This window comes from Anarhichas minor, unplaced genomic scaffold, assembly GCF_050575085.1.
Source record: "Anarhichas minor isolate MPS153535 unplaced genomic scaffold, ASM5057508v1 ptg000014l, whole genome shotgun sequence".
NCBI classification, from domain to species: Eukaryota; Metazoa; Chordata; class Actinopteri; order Perciformes; family Anarhichadidae; genus Anarhichas; species Anarhichas minor.
The window spans coordinates 5,207,021-5,231,007 of record NW_027466460.1 but is presented as its reverse complement, the minus strand read 5'-3'; the positions used below and the strand labels follow the sequence as shown (position 1 = coordinate 5,231,007).

The 23,987-nt window shown below is 40.4% G+C and overlaps 1 protein-coding gene across 4 annotated transcripts in view; it reads right to left on the bottom strand.

Annotated features, from left to right (window-relative positions):
* Positions 1-23,987, bottom strand: part of rptor (regulatory associated protein of MTOR, complex 1) — a 141,028-nt gene that overhangs the window by 67,916 nt on the left and 49,125 nt on the right. For all 4 annotated transcript variants that reach the window (XM_076091161.1, XM_076091163.1, XM_076091162.1 and 1 more), the window contains exons 7-8: positions 23,047-23,222; positions 10,523-10,582 (exon numbers count right to left, since the gene is read on the bottom strand). In XM_076091161.1, coding sequence (XP_075947276.1) covers positions 10,523-10,582; positions 23,047-23,222 — 236 coding nt within the window. The remainder of the gene's footprint in view (positions 1-10,522; positions 10,583-23,046; positions 23,223-23,987) is intronic.

Genomic DNA, 23,987 nt, shown 5'->3' with positions numbered 1-23,987 from the left:
AGCTGGCTAACACATATTACAGCTACTGTAGCATGATGTTTATTTTGTAAATTATGGTACCATTTAGCGTGGTTTGCTTTCGGGCGTGGCTACCTTGTGATTGTTAAATATTAGAGGCCTGGAATGATTGGGTCGAAATGGTTGCATTCATTGCAGAACATTGACATATTTCAGTATTTTCTTCCAATTTTCTCCCCATCCCAGAAATGTCATCACCCACCGTCACTGCCAAACAGTTTGTCGCCACTGTGGTTTGATTATCATTAACTGGTGCACTGGAGCACTGCCACGCACAGGTCTTTGTTTCGAGATAGAAGCATTAAATATAGTTGTATACATTATCAAACAATAACTCACAATATGCTACTATACAATAATACATAACTTGCTTAATTAGAAAATACTTTTACAGCGTGTAATCATCACCAAAGTCTGGCAGCTGGCACGTAAAGTTGATCAGCAGCCCAATAAATGACGTATAACTACACTCAGAGAGTCTGACCTTATCCTGCCCTAAACCTCCCATTTCCACCTCTAAGTGACAAATAATAGCAAGCTGTGAAACTCCTGGCAGGTACAAGCCCACTGTATAACCATGAGGGCTAGCCAGCATCTGAGCGCTTTTGAGTGCTTGCCAAAGGTGTTTGTCAAGTCAGCACTAAGGAGGAACACTCAGCAGTTCATATCCTTATTCAGTATCCAGTGTAATATATTTGAGGAGGCAAAAGGACGGTGCATTGGTAAACGGATGGTCAAATACTGTTGATGATGTATCGTTTTGACAGGCTGGAAAAGGTGTCCAGACTTAAGTCAACCCATCAAAATACCTGCAAGGATTCTTGTGCTATTTTATTAATAGTTAAGGCGATATTCAAAGTAATTTTATATTTTGCAAATCACCTTGTATTTTTCATTTTAGAATACTAGTCTGTATGTATCTTTGTTATTAGTTGCTATTATTGATCTATTAATCAATGATGCAGTATGTTTTAGTGGGAGGTGTTCCTCAGAAACTAAAACTTACACTTCATTCACGTTGATGAACTCTAAGTCAACATAGGCAAAAAAGTGCTCAAGTAGAGGTAACAGTAGTCATAAAAATAACTACTTGAGTAAGAGTACAAAAGTATTTACTAAAAAGAGATGGGTACGGTTAAAGAAGTGAACATAAACCTGTATTTATTAGTGATTAAATGACAATTCATCTCCTGATTAGACAACCTGCAACATATACACTAGACAAAACTCCCATATTTGTCATGTCCACATGACAAATATAACAGAGCACAAATAACGAGTTTTCTCTAAAATACTACTCAAGTAAGAGTAAAATGTATACAGCCCTATAACTTCTCTGACTAGTACAATTTACTCGAAAACTTTACATCTCGTTTCTACTCTACACTTTAGGCATAAAGTTGAAAGGTCAAACATAAGCCCTGTTCACACTTAACAAAATATTTAGAAGTGTTCAGAACGATAAAGAAAGAAAAAAAGTTGTCTGGCTCAGCCTTTTGCCAAAATGCAATGCAGCAGCATCCAAAAACGAACTGCATCAGCCAATCAAATACATGCGAGCACAGATTATAGGTAGATCAAGTTGTGATGTGAATGGCATGTTGAATATGACACAATCACAAGGGGACAGCTCCAAAAACATGACTGGACCGGAAATGCTTGTGATTTAATTGGATTTGATAAAGTGACCATATAAGGTAAAGTGCAAACACAACGTCTCTGACCATAGTGCTGCCATTCATTGGAAGCTCCAAAGAGAATCATGTTAGTGTGAATGCCTTCTGATTCCCTCAGGAAACCAAGCAGCCATGTCCTGTTCGATACCAGTGATACTGACAGGACAGAAATATAAAAGGTGCTTTATAGCACCTAATGCCTTACTCCCAACTCCCACCTCAGCTGAATCAATAAACAATCGGAATATGTCTGGATACAAGAAGGGTCACAAAGTCCTCTATACAAGGGAAAAGCTGTTGCTCTTGTCTGGAGCAAAGATCTCTCTCCTCCCCCCCCGATGGTTTCTGCTTTAAAGCCGACTCTTCTGTCCGACATCTCTCTGAGAGAGAGAAAGTATTTCCTTACAGGATCAATAGAGGATCTCCTCGGCATTATTAATGCTGAGATGCAATCACAGTTATATGATTCCTTCAATAATGGAGTCTAACTTTAGAGACCCCCCGGTGAGCAAGCACAGCAGGGCTCCACACAATGTCAGACACTATGGGGACGGCCCTGCCCACCTGGGTGATGGGGACTCGCTGTGAAAGACTCAGGGGAAGGCTGTGAATAGGGATCAACCCACCACACTTGTGTCAGCCCCATGGGAGATGAAAAAGAAGGGATGAGTGTGTGCAAAAGAGAGACTGTGAGAAATCGAATGTGAGGGAAACAGTGAGAGCTACTGCAGCTTGAGGGAGATGGAGTGTATTGTAAGCAGGTAACTATCCACACGCTCTCTGCGTCGTGACTCTCTTATCTAAAAGGCTTTTTATTGATTGGATACGACCAGAATGTGTGTTGGATGTATGTGGGAAGCAGAGACAGATGGATGCACAGATGGAGGATGGAGGACAGAGGAATAATCAAATTAATAAACAAATCAACAGCACACGACTACTCAATACTGACATTATGTTGAATACATTTTGCAACAAATGTTTGTAATATTTCCAGGGCGGTGAGTGTTCGATACATGCTTTCCAACTATGTTTGACCTTTAAAATGTGTGACCACGTGGCCAACGAGAAATGGTCAGTGAGTGTACGGCCTTTAGCCATTTGCTCATGCACAAATGTGCAATTTGGACACAGAAAATTATGACAAAGGAAAAGAAAAGATGCTTTGAATCCTATTTGAAACCAATCACCCCAGATATATTTTAAAGGCCGACTAATAACCAGCTGCCTTGCGTCTCTCTGTTGCAGCCTCCAAATAAAGTCAATTTGTGTGATTTTTGCGTTGTTGTTGCTGCTGCTAGGATACTACAAAGTCATCTGACAAGTAAATTAATGTTGTAGCTACAGCTAACTTATTATGTCAAACTGTGGCATTGTACCAGAAGTTGGAAAGCTGGTGTGTTTAAGGTGATCTTCCAAAAAGACAAAACAGTAGCTTACGTAGTATTTGATGGGGGATGATGGGGGCTGTCCGTTGTGCTCAAGTAGCAGATGAATTTGTAATTGCATCTGTTTCTCTGAGACGCGACTGTTAAAAATCAACAAATTGCCATCATGCTGTAGCTCAGTGGTTCCCAAAGTGGGGGTCGCGACCCCTAGGGGGGGCGCGGTGGTACTACAGGGGGGTCGCGGCTTCATCACCAACCCACACACACAGACGCACACATACACCGGTAAAACAATATAAAATAACCGACGTGACATGCACTGTGTTCCAACCACGCCACCAGAGCGGCTCATGTCACAGACCGACTGTGGCAAAACCAGCGAGAGCGAGAGCGAGCGCGCGCCCGAGCGAGAGAGCGCGAACGAGCGAGGGAGAGAGAGAGTGAGGGAGCGCGAACGAGAGAGAGACACACAGCGACACAGAGCGAGAAAGATACGGAGCGACAGAGAAAGATAAAGATAAGAGAAGGAAGTATGTACAAAGATGGACAGATTTGTGACTGGTCTAAAGCGCAAAAATATTTTATACAGTTCATGCATTATAATGCAATTCATTAAAAACCAAGACAAATTTGGGGTCGGGTTGCGGGGGGGGGGGGGTCGTCCAATGTTCCTATATCATCAAAGGGGGTCTTGACAGAAAAAGTTTGGGAACCACTGCTGTAGCTGATATACATGCCGTTTAAAAATGGTCTGGACACTGTTGTAAATAACAGTTTGTGGTGGTCTATGTCTTCCAGGAGAGGGTTTTACTTAGGTGAAATATTTTTACTTTTACTTTGGTGAAATATTCCCTAGAGTAAATGACTGAATAGGTTCTACTTTTCAACTACTGGAATTATTCAGGATTACACGATTTAATATTTATACATCTTGTGTTGAAATTATTCTTAAAGGTGCAGTGTATACTTATATTTGGCAGCATCTTGCGATGAGGTTACAGAGCAACTACCTTGAACTTCTGCCATGCGGCAAGTGTGTAAGAGAAGTAATGTGGCAGGCGCAAAAACGTGAATGGCCCTATCAAGAGTCAATGTTTGGTTTGTCTGGTCTTGTTTGCTCTAGAAATATGGCGACCAGCTCCGTGAAGTGGACCTGCTCGCTATGTAGATACGAAGGTCTCATTTTAAGTAAACAAACCACTTTTAGGTGATTGCACTTTAGAAAACATACATAGAACTTGTGGTTACAGCATGCAAAGTTCTGTATACAATATGCCTGGTGTTCAAATGGTTAAGTCTTGACAAGACAACGGCATCATGGACTGTTGGAATCTAGAAGCCACCCAGGCCAACAATTTAGCAAGCTAGCTTGTAACTGGTAGCGTAGTGCAGGAAATGCAAAGGCACAATGGCAGAGGAAAAAGATGAGGCCATTGGGTACATCAATATGTTCCTCAGACTTATATAATTATAAAGAGAAATTCTATACGACTAAGACAGGGGTCGGCAACATGCGGCTCTTTAGCCTCTCTGTTGCGGCTCCCTGAGGTCCCTAACTGGCGCACCGGATCTGGACCCAGGAACTAAAAACCAATAGATAATTCAGAATTATACATATTGGGCACCGAGTTTAAACTTTAACCGGCGCCTCTTATTCAGCCGTTACGGCACTTGTTCGGCGGTGCAGGAAACACACCGACCAATGCATTGCAAATCACATCACGTGATGCAGCTCAGCCAATCAAATATGGGTATTCTGACAAGTTTTCTGACTCGAGCGAGGTTTACACACACACGTGACACACGGGGCTGAGACGAGGAAACAGAAAGAAGAGCAGGAGAATTGCGCTAATCGAAGAAGTTATCTCGCATGACGTTCTCCAAAAAGAGAAACGTGTTCAGAGAGAATATAATTTATAAGCAAGAATGAACAGAATCCTATATGTTAATTATTCCCACAGGCAGTTAAATCCTCTACCCCTGTCAAGCACTTTTCCCTGCAGGTGGCTAATCATGATTTTCAGTCCCCCGCCCTCTGTAAACTATCAATGGATAAATCCAAAAAAAGAAAAGTCACGGAGGGAAAATAGAGAGTTTGACTCTGCGTGGACGTATTCATTTGCTTTCACTGCCAACGATGCTGACTTACCTGTATGCTTCCAGAACAAGCACACAGCATTTGCTGAAAAGTGTCACGCTGGAGATGAGCGAAAAAGAGCGAATTCTCAGCTGCTGCAGCAAACTCTCCTCTTCATAAGAGTTTGATATTGTTATATCAGGTAAAATTGCAAAAAAATGTCAAGAATTGTCTTTATTCTTGATCTATATTTTCATAAATACAACAAACTATAGTTTTTGTATATATAATATAACTATATATACAACTTTATAGGCTGTGATATCAAATAGCTTTTGCGGCTCCAGACGAATTTTATTTGGTGGAAAATAGAGCAAAATGGCTCTTTGGATAGAAAAGGTTGCCGACCCCTGGACTAAGACTACGATATACGTATTAACTAACCAGCTACAGAAATTTACCTTTCATGGCCGCTGCCATTTTTTAAAACATCAGCAAACATATCAGAACTCATGAACTCTGAGTTTATTCAGAATACCACAAGAGGGATTTGAAGGCAGCATCAGAGCAGTTTTAGTTTTTACCTGAGTGATGTTCCTGTTCATTTAACAAATGTCCAATATTCTTAAATTTGCACTGTTGGGTGATAATTCTTAGTTGGTTCATCACTATGAGCAACATTTTTGATTCTATAGGCATATATAGGCAGGGACTTCAGCTGAGTCAACATTTAGCCCTCTGGACAACATGCAATGAACCAAAACCGCAACTTAAGCATCATGGACCCCAACAACCCCCACTGATTAAAAAATGAAAAGCCCTTCTTCAGTCATGTTCAGGGCTGCTGAGACATCAAGGGCAGGAAGTAAAGCACTGAATTGGGACATTTTAGTGAACTACGTGTTCTATTCTAGTCAGATGTAATACTGCGTTCATGTCACGTCAGAGTCACCATGATTAACAGTTTCTCACTTGTAAATACGGTGGTAAACATCCAAGTCCAAGAGAGTTTTCTGAAAGGTCTAATACGTCCAAATTAGTGGCTTTTAGTTGCTAGAGAGAACATTTTAAAAAGCCAAAAGCGATCAACACTGCTGCTGTATCCTCACCATAACACACGGCTTATTCCATACTGATTTCTGTTAATCATGTACCGCTGCACTTACTGATGTATAAATATGTACTAACATTCCCATGTGTTTATGGTTCTGTTTATAGAAGAAAAGTGGTTTATATCAGAGTAAAATGCACAAACTCTGGAGTTTACATTGTATTATGAGCAGAAAATCAGATTTATTATCAGAGAAGAGTGCTGTTGAATCTGCATGGATTCACATTTAAGATACGTGGTGGTGGTTTTTATTTTATCGGAAAATATTTTTGTCAGAATCTCAATTTACTTTCATATTGTTATATGAAATCCCACCTTTCATATTTCCGCATTTGTACTTCAATTCAAGGTCATCCAATGATTAATTTGACATTTTATTAGTTTTTCAATACGGTTTGGAATTGGCAACTTCTCAAATCCAATTTCGGTGGAGCATACCGACTAATACGGAACAGGTCAGCACTTTTTTGCTGCTCAACTCTTTCTCTTAACCTTACAGGCTTCTTATTAACATACAACCCTGCTATGTCTGAAGCAGTCAGCTAACACGAAGAGCAGTGCACAGGCTTTTATAAAACACAGCGGAACAGCCCGCCTGTGTACGACTAGGTAACGAGCCCCATCGATGCCCACCACAAATGTATTGGAGACGCTTTGAGAATGCTTGGATGAATCAGAGCGTTCTTCAGCTCATCCAGGACAAACCTGAGGTACTCGAGCAAAGGCTTTGAGAAAGAAACTGACCTCTAAATGAAAGTCACTAGCACTCAATCCCAGGCACAAGGATAAAAACCTGTGTCTCATCATGGACTCTTATTTACCTTTCAATGCCCAGAACTTGACCAAAACTGCCTTTTATCACTTGAAAAGTATTGCCAGTGTGTCTGTTCCTCTCCCAGGCAAATACGAAGAAATGTGTGCACGGTTTAACACACGTAGACTCGACTATTGTAATTCTCTACTTTCTTGCCTTCCTAAAACGCCGTAGATCAACTTCAACTCATGCAAAATTCAGTTGCTTGTGTGTTGAGCAGGGCCAGAAGGGGAGCACACATTACACCTGCACTGGATACCTGTTAGAGAATATATGTAGGCCAATGTATACTGCCTCTTTTGCTCACCACACAGACTGTTTACCTGCATTCAACCAAAGACTGCTTGAACACGATTGGTCAACACGACGCAGACTTAAAACGGAGACCAGATCGCTTACGATGCCAAAATCTGGTCCGTTGCCTACAAATTCTACATGTGAATGCAGAATCTGTTTATAGAGATTATGTACCCACTAAATCCCTCAACTCCTCTGATAGTTGTCTCTTAGTTCTTCCTTGGGTCCGAGGCCACTTTTAGCCACCCTGGCCCCTGCTTATCCAACGGCCTGCCTGAGAGCCTGAGGAGAGCAGAGTGTGTGGATATATCTTAACACACATTTCTAGCCTGGCGGTTTAGTTAATACTTTTATTATACTATACTTTATTTTACTCTTTTAAATGTCTTTATTCATTGAAATGTTTTATTGATTAAATATTTGTTCTTTTTTACTTTTTATGTTCAGAACTTGGGAGTTCATTTGACGTATGACTTGTTCCATATAAATAAAGATTGATTGACTGAATGATTGATGATTGATTGGTGACTGTAGCTTTGAATTCAGATCACAGCTTGTTTGTCCTTGTAAGAAACCATGTTTGCTTTTTTCTATTTACGTCAGACTGATTTCAAACCATTGTTACACACGTCTCTGATGTTTCTACTCAGTGTTACTCATGCCAAACGGAAGATAAGATGAGATACGGTAAGCATTCTTTCCCCGGCGCTGTCTCTGCCGTAAACTAGTGTGACGTTTGTGGGTGCTAAAACTCCCCCTACAGCAAACTGTTCATAAATTACCTTTCCCCCTCTCCACAGAAGCCCATTCTTTATTCTTGTGAACCAAGTAATAATAGTTGGAGGACACGAGAACTTGACCATGAATGGCGAGCTTCAATGACGTCAAACCCAACGACTGACGTTGGCGAGGTTGAGAAGGCAGAATGTAGAAAAAATAAAATCTTCAAAGGCGTTCGTCATGGCTCTAGTGGTTTCCCATCCTGCAGTAGTTTTATGTACAGTACGAAGGCTTTTTCTGTGTAATGCTTATCCCCTGGACAAAAGTGGTGTTTGACAGAAGAGGAGAAGGAATAAGCAGAATGGGGTGAAAAGAAAATCAAAGGAAGTGTCCATTGATAAAGATAATCTAAAAAAGTAAGAACAGTGACAAATAAGACGCGGAGAGGTGAGAGATGTTGTTCAATTCATGAATAATCCTCGTGAATCTTGTTGAAACAGGAAATATGTTGAGAGTGAACATGTTAACTCCCCAAAAATGATCCACTTACTCACTGGATCAATTAGTATGATTTTGAAAAGCCTTAAATCTAAATAAGTAGATGTATTACTTCTCCAATAATCGGTTTCTGAGATGTTAAATGTAACGAGGAAACCAACAGTGAGTCCCTTCATTCCTTATTAATCCAAAACATGACCTGCAGCTTTTGGAGATTTGGCATTTGATGGACAAACAGTTGGAAGAAAAAACAAACCGTAAGAATAACCATTAACATAAATGTAACAAAAACAGAAACAAAGACACAAATAAAACATTAATTTGTAAATTGTAAAACTGGGCAAAAAAATATACTGGCTGCATATTTTGCAATAAAAGGTGGTATTCAAATAATGACAAGGCACATTATATGTGTAAATATAATCCTGTCTAGAATGAACTAATGACAGTTGGTCCTTAATAAACAGCTAAAAACGCATTGATGGGGGGAAATTGTTGTGCTAAAATGATGCATTTCCATTTCCGCAACACTTATTCCATCAGCCAACAAGACCTTTAAGTAACATTGCTGACAATTATTTGTTAATTCCCTGTTAATCACTTCTACTTATATTTTGTATTTTTTTTTTTTTTTGTAAAGGTACAATCAATAAAAACTTAACACTTCCTAGATATTTTTCAAATTAAAAGCCCACCAGCAAAGGGTTTCTCCCTTTCAGCCTGTGGAGGGATTTGTTAAAGTGTAAAACATCTGTACAGAAAATGTGAATTAGCTGGTAAGTGGAAAAAAAGGGAAACTCAGAGCAGACTGGTGAGTATGACTATAATGTTGTGCTATAATGCTGCGAAATGTAAATTATACTAAATTGATCAAGAAAACTGATTTAAAAAAAAGTGTTGAGCTTGCATTAAGAGCAAACAACAGCAAATCTAAACCGGAGCAGGAAAAAAAGAAAAGAAAAAACGGGGAGGTTTCTTATACGATATGACATACATATAAAAATGAGACCATTTGAAATAGGCTACTATTTGAGAATTTACAGCACTAGATTTGAAGTATCCTCTCCAAAGTAGAGCACATAAAACACAAGTTTGGACAGGAAAGTAAAAGTGCACTACTGTTAGTCCTAAGAACCAAACACATACACACAAACACTCTTGAGGAAACACAGGACAGGCACACGGTGTCTCTGCACAAACCCTCAGCCGAAAACTAATTAAATTCTAGTGGAAAGTACGGATGTGTATGTGCTGTGTGTGCATGTGTGTTCATGTCATGTGTGTGTACATGCACTAACAAACTGTGCCTGAGCATGTGACAAGAAATGATTCACCTTTCAGCAAACGTTATTAAGAGACTGCTGAGCCACTTCAAGTTTAGCACCTCGAGGTCTTTTCTAAAAAGATACAACAGAGATGTGACAGCCTGCTTCTGAATTACTTACTACTTCTCAAACCTCCTCAACCAACTTAGTTTATGGGTGTCATTTTACCTTTCATCGCACTTATGGCTAAGAAAAAAAAGAAAAAACGACCCCCGATGGTTCTGTGAAACTACTGAAACTTTGGATATGAAATCCATATTAAGTACTAATATCACTCAGAGTGTGTGCCTAAGAGCAAGAGATGTTCCACGCTCAGCTGCTTGGCACCCGGAGGTTTATAGAAGAAATGTGGAGCTTTAAATCTGCCAAACTACTGCTGCTTTGGCTGTGAAGGGTGAAACAAAGGCAGAGAATTGTACCTGCAGGATGGAAAACAACAGAGGGGAGACAGACGGGAAGACAGACAGAGAGACAGACACGAGGAAACCAGGATAATGATCTCTCTAGACTTCACCTTCCTGAGAGAGCGACAGAAAGAGGCAAAGACTTGCGACAGCGTTTTTTTGTTTATTTAGGATGGCGGTGGAATGCCACTTACTTCTCGATGAGGTCTAACGTCACCCCTGGCACCAACTTGGCACTCTTCTGCATACAAAACCTGGGGGAGAAAACCAGACAAAGAAAAGCTGCTGATAAGAGTTGGACAGAAAACAAGAGGTGCTCACAGACTATAGCAATAAAAATGTTTGGCCTCTGTAGTACAGATTTTACGACCTACGGGAGACAATCAACAGATAAAACACTCAAATGAAAAATGAGTTTTAAAGATTACAACCACTGAGCACATTGATAAGTGTATTTTGGGTGAGTTACAGTCAAAGGGGAGGGGGCGGGCAACAGGAAGCACAGTCATATATTTCTGAAACGTCTGGCATGGGGGTTATTGTTTACTGTGCATGGATAGCTCTGACAGGTCGGGCCAGCTGTAAGTCACAGCAGGTTGCTGCTTGGAGCCTTGACAGCTCGGCACAGGAGCCTGGAGGAGAGAAGGCGTGCCTCTGTGAGTGTGCATGTACGTTGGAGCATTGGAGATTAACGTAAAAAAAAAAAAAAAAAAAGATTACGTTACTTTTACTCAGTTGTTGTTTGAGAACCACCGCTTAACACATGAGTTACCGGGCTGCCTTTAATGTTTGACTTAACTGACTTTTCTGAACGCTTTGTTTCATTCTCCTCGCCTGACGCTGAAAAGTTGAGAATATTTGAACTTTAATAAGCCACTAAAAACCGCCTGAACAATGCGGCACGAGAGAGGAAACCAATTGTTTTGCAAGGGAAGCCTTTCTAGCGACTTGTTTCTGTGTTCGGCCCCTAAGTCTGTAGCAATTCTAATTGTAGGATTTTGTGGCCTCTAGCAATGAGGTTGCAGATTGCAACCTAACAAATAACGCTCCGCTCACCCCTCCCTTCCCCAGTGTGTCGGAGAACTACGGCGGCCTTCAGGTATTGTAAAAAGGCCCTTCCTAGAGCAGAACGGTGAACACGAGGACCCGCTCCCTTTGTAGGTATGGGGGGCTTATTCTAAGGCAACAAAATCACAACGATCCCTTGTTTCAGGTGATTATACCTGAAAGGAGGGATATATACCCCCTCCCTCTGAAACTCTCTCCCCCAGCACCTCAGACATTCTCCGTCACTCGCCACTTTCAAAACTGCACTTAAAACTCATCTATTTAAATCGGCTTTTAACCTGTGAAGCTAGTTAAGTATGTTTTTGTGTTATTCCTTACTGTTATGTCATCCCTTTTGTTTATATTCTATTTATATATTATTATTATTATTGTACACTAATATATAACATTGTTGCGAATATTTTATTCCATTTCCGAGGTCTGAAGTTTCAGGTGTCACGGTGCCCAAAGATCACAGCTGTTGCAGTAATGTTGGCTGGCAGGTTTTAAGTTACAAGGTTTTAAGTCACGATTATGAGATCTGAAATGGTTCTGACTGTAGGAAGCAGAAAATATGACCTGACTGAATTTAGTGATCAGTGGATTTAATTAAATTAGTTGAAATTTGACAATGCTAAAATAAAATTGCACAAAACTACTCTCGTCTGTTGACACTTGTCCCAAAGCTTTCACATTCAGCTCGTCATGTATAAAGTATCATGAGGTTATGGAGTATAAGTGATTCAGTTTTCTCCACCAACAAGTGAAGCCACCGTTAGCCGTTAGACGTCCTGCATGGATTTGTATCCAACAACTATTCCACCCTAACAGTGACGTAATCTACGGCACTCACATTGAAAGGTTGTTCCTGATGCTGGAGAATAATGAGATCCCACATGACACCAGAGAGACTTACTGTCTCTTATAAGAACAGCATGGGCCCCGAGTGTGCAAGGCACTCTAGGAACAAAGAGCAGGATGGATGGAACCAGGACAACTTGTTCTAAAGTCTTAATCATCAGAAACTTTTTAATGAAAGCCATAATGCACAAAATCTGCATTGATATGTGCCAGCACTTTACCGTTTGGTGGGAACAAAGGTATTTCATCATTTATCAAATACAAAACAATCCAAGACTGTTTACTTTTGAATTTCATTTGCACAACCGATGAAATATTTTGTTTATGTTTTTGTCTTGGCTTGCTGCAAAAGGAATTCGGGGAATTCTCCAACATAAAAAGAGGTGATTAACTCAAAATGGAGTCTGGCAGAAACAGACGAGCCGAAGTAAACAGAGCACAGACCAAGCACGAGGTTGCATCAGCGAGAGCGTGTTTCCACCCAACCTCTGTGCAAGGAGACGTAAAGTCGCTCAGGGGTTGAACATAGAATGATAAGAAAGAGAAGAGGAGAAGAGAGGAGTGTTTGGTCACATCCAATCTATGAACCCATCGGCTATCTGGGCCAAGTCTTCCTCTTCCATCTGCCGGTCATTGTTCACAGTCTGATTAGCAACTTGAGATCCAAGAATGGAGACGGAGTTGAGAGACGTTGCGGCCCTTGTGCTCTCCATGTGGACTGTTCAACCGTGATCGGTCGATACTACTCGGGCTACAAAACGGGAACCAGAAGTTGTCCGATACCAAAACATACAGCAAGTGAGTATGTTTACTGCTTAGCAATGAGACTAAAGTACCGCAAGTAAATAACATGAAAAATGTGTTGTCCAGTATGTGATACTGCTGTAAGAATATGCTAATGATGTATACAATTGGTATCAATCCATGGTATGCAGCTAGAAGCTACAATTCATCCCTGTGACAGACTCAAGAGGGCGATGCAGATGTGTGCATGTATAACTTCACAGACCGCAGTGCATTCCAACAGGATATAAGTGCTGAGGCTGAATGGTTTGAGTGGTGAGGTCGGTTGAGAGAGCTTTTATGGAGGCTTGTGCAGTATCTTTGTTAGATCTTTCCTCACTCTGGTCTCACCTAAAACTCACTAGCCTTTGTCAAATACCTCCTGAATGCACTTCGGCCTAATAAGGCTTTCAATCTAGTATTTGCTAATTAGAGCTGCATTTATACTATCCAAAGGAAAATATGTCACTTCAGGGGTACTGTAAACTCTAACAACCCAAAAGACGACACTGTCAAACAAACAATAGCTCTTTTCAGAAATGAGTCAAGCTTAGAAAATATTTCTAAAAAGCATCAGTCTGCCAGTAGTTATAGGGGACAGCCAGCTTTTTATCATTCCTGTGCCATTTCAGTTTTATTTATTCTGTAACTCACGTCATAAATGGTCATATCGTAAAATGTGACAGCAGCGTTTCAAGAATACAGCATGAAATGTCACTTTGGCCAATAAGAAAGTTGGAAAGGAGGCAGTGACATACAGGATTAATGGGCTCCAAAAATCCGATGTTTCTTGCATAAACAACAGAATACCAAATTATAACAGAGCAGTCTGGTGTTTGTAGAGGTGTGCGGTTACTTTGTAGCAGCCTGATCTAATGAAGGTAAACATGGTGGACGGTCGTGCGTAATGACACTGCGCTCTGGTGCGTCACTTCTTAAATTGGTAGCTGCAGACTTATCAACATATGTGTTCTGCTGCCATCAGATGCCTGCAGGGATTTAATGAACTGAAGGACAAGCTTTTTATACGGTATAAAGCAGATGTGGACAACAGATACTGTAAGAATCCTTCATATATAAATACACGCATTTCTGCTTTAATCACAATAATCTGTATTTTTAATGCCAATTTAAATGTATCTACTGCTGGGGAGTGTGAAACAATTTTGATATGCGTTTTGTATTTTGTTTGCTCATGTTGATAAAGTGATTTGTGTCCAAAACAGATGTGGTTCTGAGAAGTTTGTTCTCACAATAAAGTAAATTTTCAATAAAATACCAAAACTCTATCTTTGTGGTACCTCATTTGAATAAACCTCCCTGCTGTTGTGACTCTAAAGACATTTGCACTGAGCAATAAAATACCACACAGAGAGGCGAAGCACATTTTAACATCCGCAAAATACCAAACAGCACTGATCGTCACAGCCCAACAAAAATAGGGCCCTAGGTCTGGAATGGCAGCTAAAACCAGTTTGTTTGTGTTGTGAAACAGGTTTTACAGGTCTGTCCTAAAGGGCTGAATTGCAGAAGTATCCTCAAATCTGCCTGGTAGTAAAGGTTTCCTGGTTTCCCAGTTTCCTTCTCAATCATTTTAATATTCTTAGTAGAACTAAATAAAAGTCAAGGGAACATCAAAGTAACGGGTTCATCCTCTGGAGACCATGGTTTGCGCCGATCCATCTCGTAAAAGTTGAAATATTTCACCAGACAGCTGAAAACTTCTGGTAATGCTATAGAGGAATAGTTGTCAAGATATTTTACTCCAAACCAAACACGTCAACCTGCTGGTGCCTCTACCTGAAAAGTCAAGGGATAGTTCTTGATGATCTTTCAGGCCGGAACAAAGTGGTGAAACAACCGGCTGACCAATTGACATTGCTATCCCTAGAAACAAGTCTGCTTGTGTGGCTACAAATTATCAGCACAAAAATGTAAATTTGAACAGGCTATATGTTTATAGAAGAAAATATAGTAATCCTTTCGTATTCGACTCAGGGAAGAAAATACCTGCAAGTCATATGGTCAATGGATGGTAGAGGTGAGACATACAACTTTCCAAGTGGATCGTCTCACCTTTAACTGTTTTGACAATAATAAGGGTTCTCCGAATGATCAGCCAGTGATTGTTATCGTCCAATATCTGTCTTAAATAGTTTGATCGTTGGTCTCTATAAAGGCCGATCAGATGACGCAAAACTTGCGCGATCATTTATCTACGTGCTATTAAAATAGATTTACCACGCAAGTGTACCACACGTGGTTTTTATTCACACTTCTCACGCAACGCGTACACTCATTTTGATCTATGCATGTGTCTGCACAGGCTCTGTCTCAAGCACATCGAGGAGCTGCAGTTTTTTTTCATGGACAAACTGCAATATACACTGTACATTTACGGCAACTTGACAAGTTTACTGCTAGTTTCTCTTCTGCTCCAATCATTATCGGCTAATACTGCTTCCAGAGATCGGTCCCAAAAATATTGCTCGGAGCACCTTCAGAGTAATAAATGGTAAGTTAGCTTTTTTTATTGAGGGAACTAATCAAACGTTGGGATGCACCAATGACTATGGATGACACACTGACAGAAGTACATGAGGGCTGGAGTTCAGAGATGAAGAGGAAATTGAAGGATTATTACGACAGCAAGGTGGCCAAACTTGAATTGGATCGGTAAGTAGGAGAAAGCTAGTGTGTGCAGAGAGGAGAAGGTAAAGTGCCATGAACATATTAAACTTTGATGAGGGAAATTAAGTGGATCTTTTGTGGAGAAACTACACTGCTCCCTTGGTGTTTGGAGGAGGAACCGGCGGAGCAGAGTTTCCCCTCTGGTCCCTGAGGAGCCAGCTGTCTTCCACAGCTCATTACTCCTTCAATCAGCCTTCTGTCCCAAGTCACCTTCTCTATCAGTCATGTACAGGAGGGACTGCTGGGTGATCTCAAAGTGAATCTGCTCTGTCACTGACCTACAATAATCACATCACATATCACACTCAGTATGTTCCATGAAATCATCTAAAATATAAATATGACAGTGTTCTTCCCCTTTGAGAGAGAGAAAGAGTCTTGACTCCTCCAGAACCTGAATTGCATCCATGGTGAGGAACGGACGTATCCTCCTGATGTTGTAGACAACGAATCTTCAGAGGTTCCTCACAGCCCGAGCTGTGAATACCACTGCCTTCTCCCTCATTATGTGATTATGCTCGCTTAAATTAACCTGAACATTAACCTTAATGTTGTTGTTGATTTGTTTGCTCTAACCAAACATTAACAAGCTGCATATTCGGGCCAGTTGACACAAGCGCTTTGGTAGCCGTTCTGTGGGTCAAATTGTACTTCTAACTTTTTACAGCTGTGTAAAAAAATGATAATCAAATAAATAAAAACAATAATAAACTTTCAAATGGAAGACATAATAGAAATAAATAACATTAATAATAAAAAACTAAACAAATGAAAATATTAGCAATATAGGAAAATTATATTGCCATACTTCCTGCCTACAATGCTCCAAGTGGTAAAGTCCGTTTTGTAGTAGCATGTATAATGACTATGAGAACAAAAGAATATTTGCATTTCAACTGCTTCTTACCACATTGCTCATTGTTACATAAGGTCATAATAAGCAGCTCATTAAGCGGCAGCAGGCTGCTAAGCTTTGGTACAAAGGCTCTTCTTTCAAAGCAACATTTCCAATGATAATACATTATGATGAATGTGCTCTGTTTGATCATGAATAAGACAAATGAGAAGGTGCCGTCTGATCAGCATAGACGCATGCTTCATTACGGCTATCACTTTAAATGTACATCAAAGTGCACTGCTAGTGGTATACTGGACACATTAGGCTAATTAAAATATACTCCCTTACAGCACAATTCAGTTTAAAGAAATATCCAGCCTAAATAATTCACACTTTAATTTGTGAATTTGATCAAGTTTCTCTTTCAACTGAACAGCACGGAGAAGGACTGCAGTGATGATGTCACCGACAGAGAAAGATCCTGGAGCGGCTCCGACAGTGAATCATGGAACAACTGTTGAGAAGAGCGGTTTACAGCTGCCGCTGTGATTTCACCGGTTTAGGAGCAGAATGTCTGAACTCACAGCTGTAAGCCTGACATTCAATTAAAGCTCATTTGGATAAACGGTAATCAGCAGGTGTCACCTACTGAAATGACATCATTAGGTAGATTGTGTATGTCTGTAGAGACTGATATAATGAGGTAGACAATGGATTTCATTTATTTAAATATCTATTCATTTATATATACACACGGGTGACAAATCAAAGGCAAAAACCTTAATAAATATAATAAACATGTCCCACTTAATGGTTTGATTAAAATGATGTGAAATATAGGTCATGGCCTTCCCTGTCTCCAGACCTCCACGCAGTTTAAAATCTATGGAAGATTTCTGAGCAACATGTTGGACTGTGCTCTCAGCCATAATCATCAAAACACCACGAGGGAATATTTCTTTGAAAATATGGTTTTCATTCTTCCAGTAAGGTTCGGAGAATCTATGTGAAAGAGCACTGGAGCTGTTTTGGAGGATTGTGGTGCTCCAAACCATTGTTGGTTTCTCCATGTGTACGTCATCCATCCATTTTCAATGGAAGTTGCTGGTGCGTCACCTCTTTTCTATTTGTATCATTCTAAGGTGCATCATGGATGATTCACAATTTCTAATTCTGTTATATCACATGGACGTCAGCTGGAATATCTATTTTTACATTTAAAATGTTTTTACATGGGAAAAATGGACAGCTTATAAAACATAACTATAAGCCATAACAATCCATAACCGAGTATATCTTGATTTGAATGGATTTTGACCACTGCACTATATTTCATGGCACTACATACAATAGTTTATGATATTTCTCTCTGGACAGAACAACTGCACCATCAGACTGACTGACCCTGCTGACTCTAGAGGGCCTCTCCTAGCATGGCTAAAGTACGCACCCTGCACTTTTCTTTCTTCATCCATAGTTTATTTTTCTTCCTTCCCCTGCAAACCCCTGATGTCTCTATTTTCAGATGCTCACCTCCTCCATTCCTTCCCATCCATAGCAGCGGCGGGGAAATCCCTTGAAGATGGCGCTCCATCAGTAATGATTTTCTGCTCAGCTGAGCAATGAAAGGTGCACATGCACTCACTCTGCCTTGCTCTACCTAACTCTCTCTCTCTCTCTCTCTCTGTGTGTAAACCCCATCATCCATCCCTCAATGCATCTCATTAAAGTTTTAAAGCCAAGGTAAGCCAGCACATCGGTGAATCCCTCCATCCGCCCACTCCAACTCAGCCAAACTCCACCCCACCCCTTCCTCATTTTCTCACCGTGTCTCACTCTGGGGCTGTGTAAAATTAAGGAGAAGACAGCTCGGCATGTCTTTATTTAGAAAATAATAAGCGTAGAGGAGACACGGCAACAAATTATTGGAAGATCCGGAAGAGGAAGAAGCTGCAGCATCTTTGGAGACTTGTGGAGAGTTTTGGGTCTCAGGGAAATCTGGAGGGCAGGTTGATGTAGATGCAGGCCACAGCTGGTGTGTTTAATCTAGTGGGGAGGTTTCTTGAGCGCTAGGTCTGTTTTTAATCAAGTTGTTATTGTCTCCCAAACCTGTCAGAACGCATACGTACATTATGTGTTTCTGAGAGGGATGTAACTAATTTCAAACACAGTGTTTCCTCCAAGGTAAAACTGATTGGATTTGTGGCATGCATCCATCCAACATGGACGGAGATATATATGTTTTTGTTCTTAGCAATTATCTGTATTTATTCTACTTTTATATACCGTTCTTTCCAAGTGTAATAAACCTCTTCCACTCTACCTGTCTTTACCATAAACCACTTTTTTAGGGGGTACAGGGGATTTTTAGGGAGAGATAGCAGGTCTACAGTACATGCCACATTGAAGTAGTCTACATCATCTGAAAGCTGAAAGATTTATTTGAGATGCAGCTCAGGATAAGCGAGCACAGCATGGTTTGTACTAATGGATCCTTAGGTTCCAGTTTCAAATGATCAATACCTCCACTAGCTGTAAATCTGAAGAAGAGGTTAAAGGCTGAATGAATTAATGAATAAATAACTCATCAGAATGAATATTCTCCTTGGAAGCGTTGGTGTTTAAGTAACATTTATGCTAAAGAAGCGTATCAAACTCAACTATGTATGGAAAATTCATATATAATGCTTATATACAGTCATACATGACTTCATTTCCTGATTCATAACCGACCAGCAAATTAAATGAATTAATACTGAAGCTTGACGTTTCCCCACGCAATCCATAACATCCCTTTTTTGAAGGCAGGGGGTATTAAGGAATAGCTCTGGCAATACTTTTAGTAACTTGTTCTCTGAAAATGGAATGTTGGTAAGGGATATCAATATTAATGGTGTAATACTGAGACCTCATTATGCTGAAGGTCATGGTGCGCTGTGGATTTAGAGCGGAGGAAGATAAACGAAACTCTTCAACATATCTGGCAGAGAAAAAACATTCAGCTAGCTGTAGGACACCTCCTGAAGTCAACCTGCCATCATCACTTACAGACTTTAAAAAATAGTTATCCTCTTTCAAAATTATAGATGAAAGTTTCTTAAATCCTCCCTGTGACTTTTAGTGTTTGCATAGTAAATTAAGTCATTAAAATGCAAAGAACTGTGCGGGTAAGTAATGATTCATGGCACCGCAGACTACACTACCTGCACAGATATCTGTTCAGTCCATGGAAGCTGAGCTGCTCACCTACATCTTCCATATATCACAAAACAAGGAACGTCTTCAAATCCAGTGTGTGATGACTGTGTTGGTAGTGTCTTTCTCACAGTGTAATACTTTACTTTATTTGTTTTTTGAGTCACACTCTCCCTCTCTCTAGGTATTAGAAAGCATGTTACACACACACACACACACACACACACACACACACACACACACACACACACACACACACACACACACACACACACACACACACACACACACACACACACACACACACACACACACACACACACACACACACACAATTAAACAGGCCTTTGTCACAGCAGACATGTTGACTCGTCAAAGCAGGAGAATAGTGGCTTTGTTCCAATCAAGTATCCCAGTAAACCATGACAGTGTGACAGTGAGCCAGCGTGAACAATTGGGCTGTTCCAAATAGTAAGAAGTTTCATTAATGACGTTGACATTCAAATTCTAAACCAACATTTGAATGCTGCGTAGCTTCTTTTTCTTTGCATGTCTATTAATTGTGTTTCAACCCTGTATTATGCACAGTTGCAGATAAAGATCAGGCTTTATTATATTATTAGTATCATGTTATTTGTAGAATTAGATTTCAGTTGTGGCTGCGTAGGATTATTTCTGACTCCTGTGATACAAACATTTCCAATAACTACGCAGCTTTTTAAAGTCCAAAAGTAAAGAAATCCTGAACAATCATAGATGTAGTCATGTCCAAAATTCCCAACATGTTTTTATCCGACGTATCTGTGACGTATCGTTTATCTGTGTGTGACGTAAACACAGTTTGCTCTCCCATTAGTTGCACACAAAGGTAGGCACGCACTGATGAATTACATTCATAGAAGAAACTTTGCACCAGTGAAATGTAGCCTAAAGAAATAACGATGTTTGTTTTCATATTTAATCAACTGTTTTCCCACTTTAACAAATAAAAAAGTTCAAACAGATATCTGTACATATACATTATATTAGTTACATTATATGTCTGAGAACAAAATGCCATAATAACTACTGATGGAAGCAAATAATATAAATTAGGAAGTAAAATAATAATAAGCTACATTAAAAAAAAAGGATAAAAGTGCTTGAGAAATGTGTGAGCGTTGTTGATGCTTAAAATACAAATTTTTAATTTCTTTAAATAATATAAAATTTTTTTTAATGTTCAAAAAGAGGAGGAAAGCTACCTTTGTGTGAAAAATAGTTTGCCAGAAGAATCAAATAGTTTTACAAGATATTTAGTATCAGTATTTGCATATTCTCAGTTTTAAACATAATAATGAAACCACGAGAGAAAAACAACCTGTCATTTGGCTGCAATTTAGCACATTGAGCGTACACGGTCCAGGAGAGGAGCACATGCATGTGTATGAACATGATCAGGATGGTACCACCTCCGCCTCATTTTGACCGAGGAAAAGCCCTAAAATACAGTCTAAGACGAGAGACCATCGTTTCAGAGGCATAGAGCCCCTTCTCCGCTTCCTACCCCTATACTTCAAGCATCTTCAACCAAACAACAAATGTTTTGTACCTGCATCTCGCACAATTGTGACACCACCATATCGACAAAATCTGTCACAGACAGACAGCAGACAGAGCGACAGAAATATTAACACCTGGTTATTAAGTACTGGAAACAAATTCTGTGGTAGTTTTTGCCATAATGACACACAAACAATACCAGCCACAGCGGCTGGTAACTAGCAAGATTAAGTACAGACTAAGAATATGACCCAGCATTGGAAGCAAACTTTTTAAACTCTGATACTTGTTGCTTCTGACAAATTGCCGTACATACAGGATGTGAAGTTACAGCACATGTGTATGTCGAAATTGGATGACATATCTATGTGTGTCTGTGTGTGTTTTGTGTTGACAGGAGATCGGTGATGCAATCACCTATGCCTCGGTGTGCAAGCCCCACACGCTCAGTGTGCCCCCCCCACACAGCTGACTGTCTGATGCAACCCATGTGCTCCCGCCGTGGTTCAGCTCCAAGCTCCATCAGTACAGTCCTCTGAATGATGCATCATGCTGCTTTTACATCAGGCCACTGTATCAGCCAAGTCTGAATGCATTTCTTCTGAATTCTACCGACGCGTCCTCTGCGGGGATCATCATCCTTGCATAGCTGTGGATGATGTCGGTTTACATTTTTCATCATAGCTGAATACTGAGCAGGGTCGGATTTCAGAGCAAGATTTGGTCTCTGCTGAGGCTGACTCGAATGCTTCGAGGCTCCGATTACCGTTGCCATGCTAAATGATGTCCAAAAGGTATTCAAATGCATAGTTTTTTAGTTTTTTAATTATTATTATAGGCTATGCATTAGCCCGAATGGCAATGTTTGTTGTGTTGAAACACAGCAGAGGAGATGGATAGATAGACAATCTCAACAAAGTCAGGTCTTTTATTTTATATGTTGGCAAAGGCTACAGTACATTTAGTCATTCATTTGTTTACAGGCCAACGTATGAGCAAATTAGTTTTTACGGGCTATCGCTGTAATTCTTTTTTATTAAAAAGAAATTCCTTGGTGTCAGATTTTTGTCATCAGCAAAGCAGCTGATCAATAGGGAAGTAAAGTACAATGTAAGTAAATAATGTCCGCATCTTTGAGGAAAGTAGGACAGCTTGTGTTGTCGTTGTTGCCCCCCCCCTCCCACATCTTTAATGCCCACCATGCACAGGTTTGCCAGGGCTCAAGCCCGATGGCCTGACGACATGAAAGGGCCGAGTAGCTTCAGGGAGGAAACAAATAAATCAAATTCACAAGGAGAAAGAAAATCCTGCTCGAATTTGTGCGGTACTCCTGACTGACAGGTAAGGAGCTTCTCTCCCTTCCTCTCTCTTTTCCTGTGTTTGAGTGTAAGCATTATGTGTTACAGAGAGTGATACAGCTAGTCTACAGTGAGCCGGACTGTACCTTTAGTAGGAATGCAAAATTCAACCAATCATGAGCAGAAAAGTTATTGAAATCCTTCCAGAGTAGAAACTTTCTCAAACATTTTCTTACCCGCTAAGAAAGCCCATAACAACGTCTCTCCTGCCGCTGTTTAAAGGCTGTTTGGATTCATTATTCGAAAACACTGCTTCGGTGACAAAAATCCCAGCTACCCCTTACTTCAGCATAAATATAAGACATAACCTAAATCTACCATCTGGAATGTTTCAGACTTTTAATGCTTGGTGGGAAACAGTTTGGCAGAGAGAAGGGAAATAAAAGTGTGAGAGAAACATTACCATCTGAGGGCGATCTTGATGGGCGTGGTGAGGCAGGAGGTGAAGAGGTCAGCTGGGAGGTCAGGGTTCATGGGCAGCAGCTCGCTGGCCTCGCAGGCAGCCAGCTGGATGCAGTTCTTCATGGAGGGCGGCAGTGGCATTTGAGCGAGCGGGTGGCTGGGGTTAATGGCTGCGACCTGAACAGACACAACATCACAGTGTTTTTGTTCACATTCATTGGGGACCGCAACGACACCCTGAGCCAGATAAGTAAACTAAAATGTGTCTGTGTAAAAGAATAAGGTTTAAAATATCTGGAGACTGCAGCAACCACAGAAAGTGATCTCATTATAAATCTGGATTTCAGACCCAAAACATTCAATTTTTGAAACCTGACCTATTGTCTAGGGAGATGAATGAAGGAGGGTCAGAAAGAGATGAGGAGCTGGGTGACAGACGATCTGACTTTAAAGACGTGACACACCAGACAAAGACGTGGACAGCATCCCTTTGCGATAGACAAATTTGTCGACACACATTTATAGAAAAATGTGTTTGAGCTGAGCGGTTTTCAAAGTGTTTCCCTTTGACGGAGACTGCCGTTTCTTGTTTGCTCTAATATTATAGGAGCCAGAAATTGAAATTAGCATCGTCACAAATGAAAGTCTTGGTATTGTGGCAGTGCTAGAGGGAGGACGACAGGAGCAGACAGGATGATGTACTTGAGCTGAAGACCAGATAAGACATGGAATAAAAGGTCAGGGGCAGATTAAAGAGCAGCCTTTTCAAGACTGATGTAAAAGATATGTAGTGAAGCGAGTCGGATAAAATACAAAGCCGAAAGAGACCTCTTTGTTACCTTCATACTTAAAGTAAAAACAAGTCTGAAAACGAATCTGTCACAGTGTGAGTTTGTGCAAATGTCCAGGTGAAGGCATTAGCACCCTGGTACCACCTACACA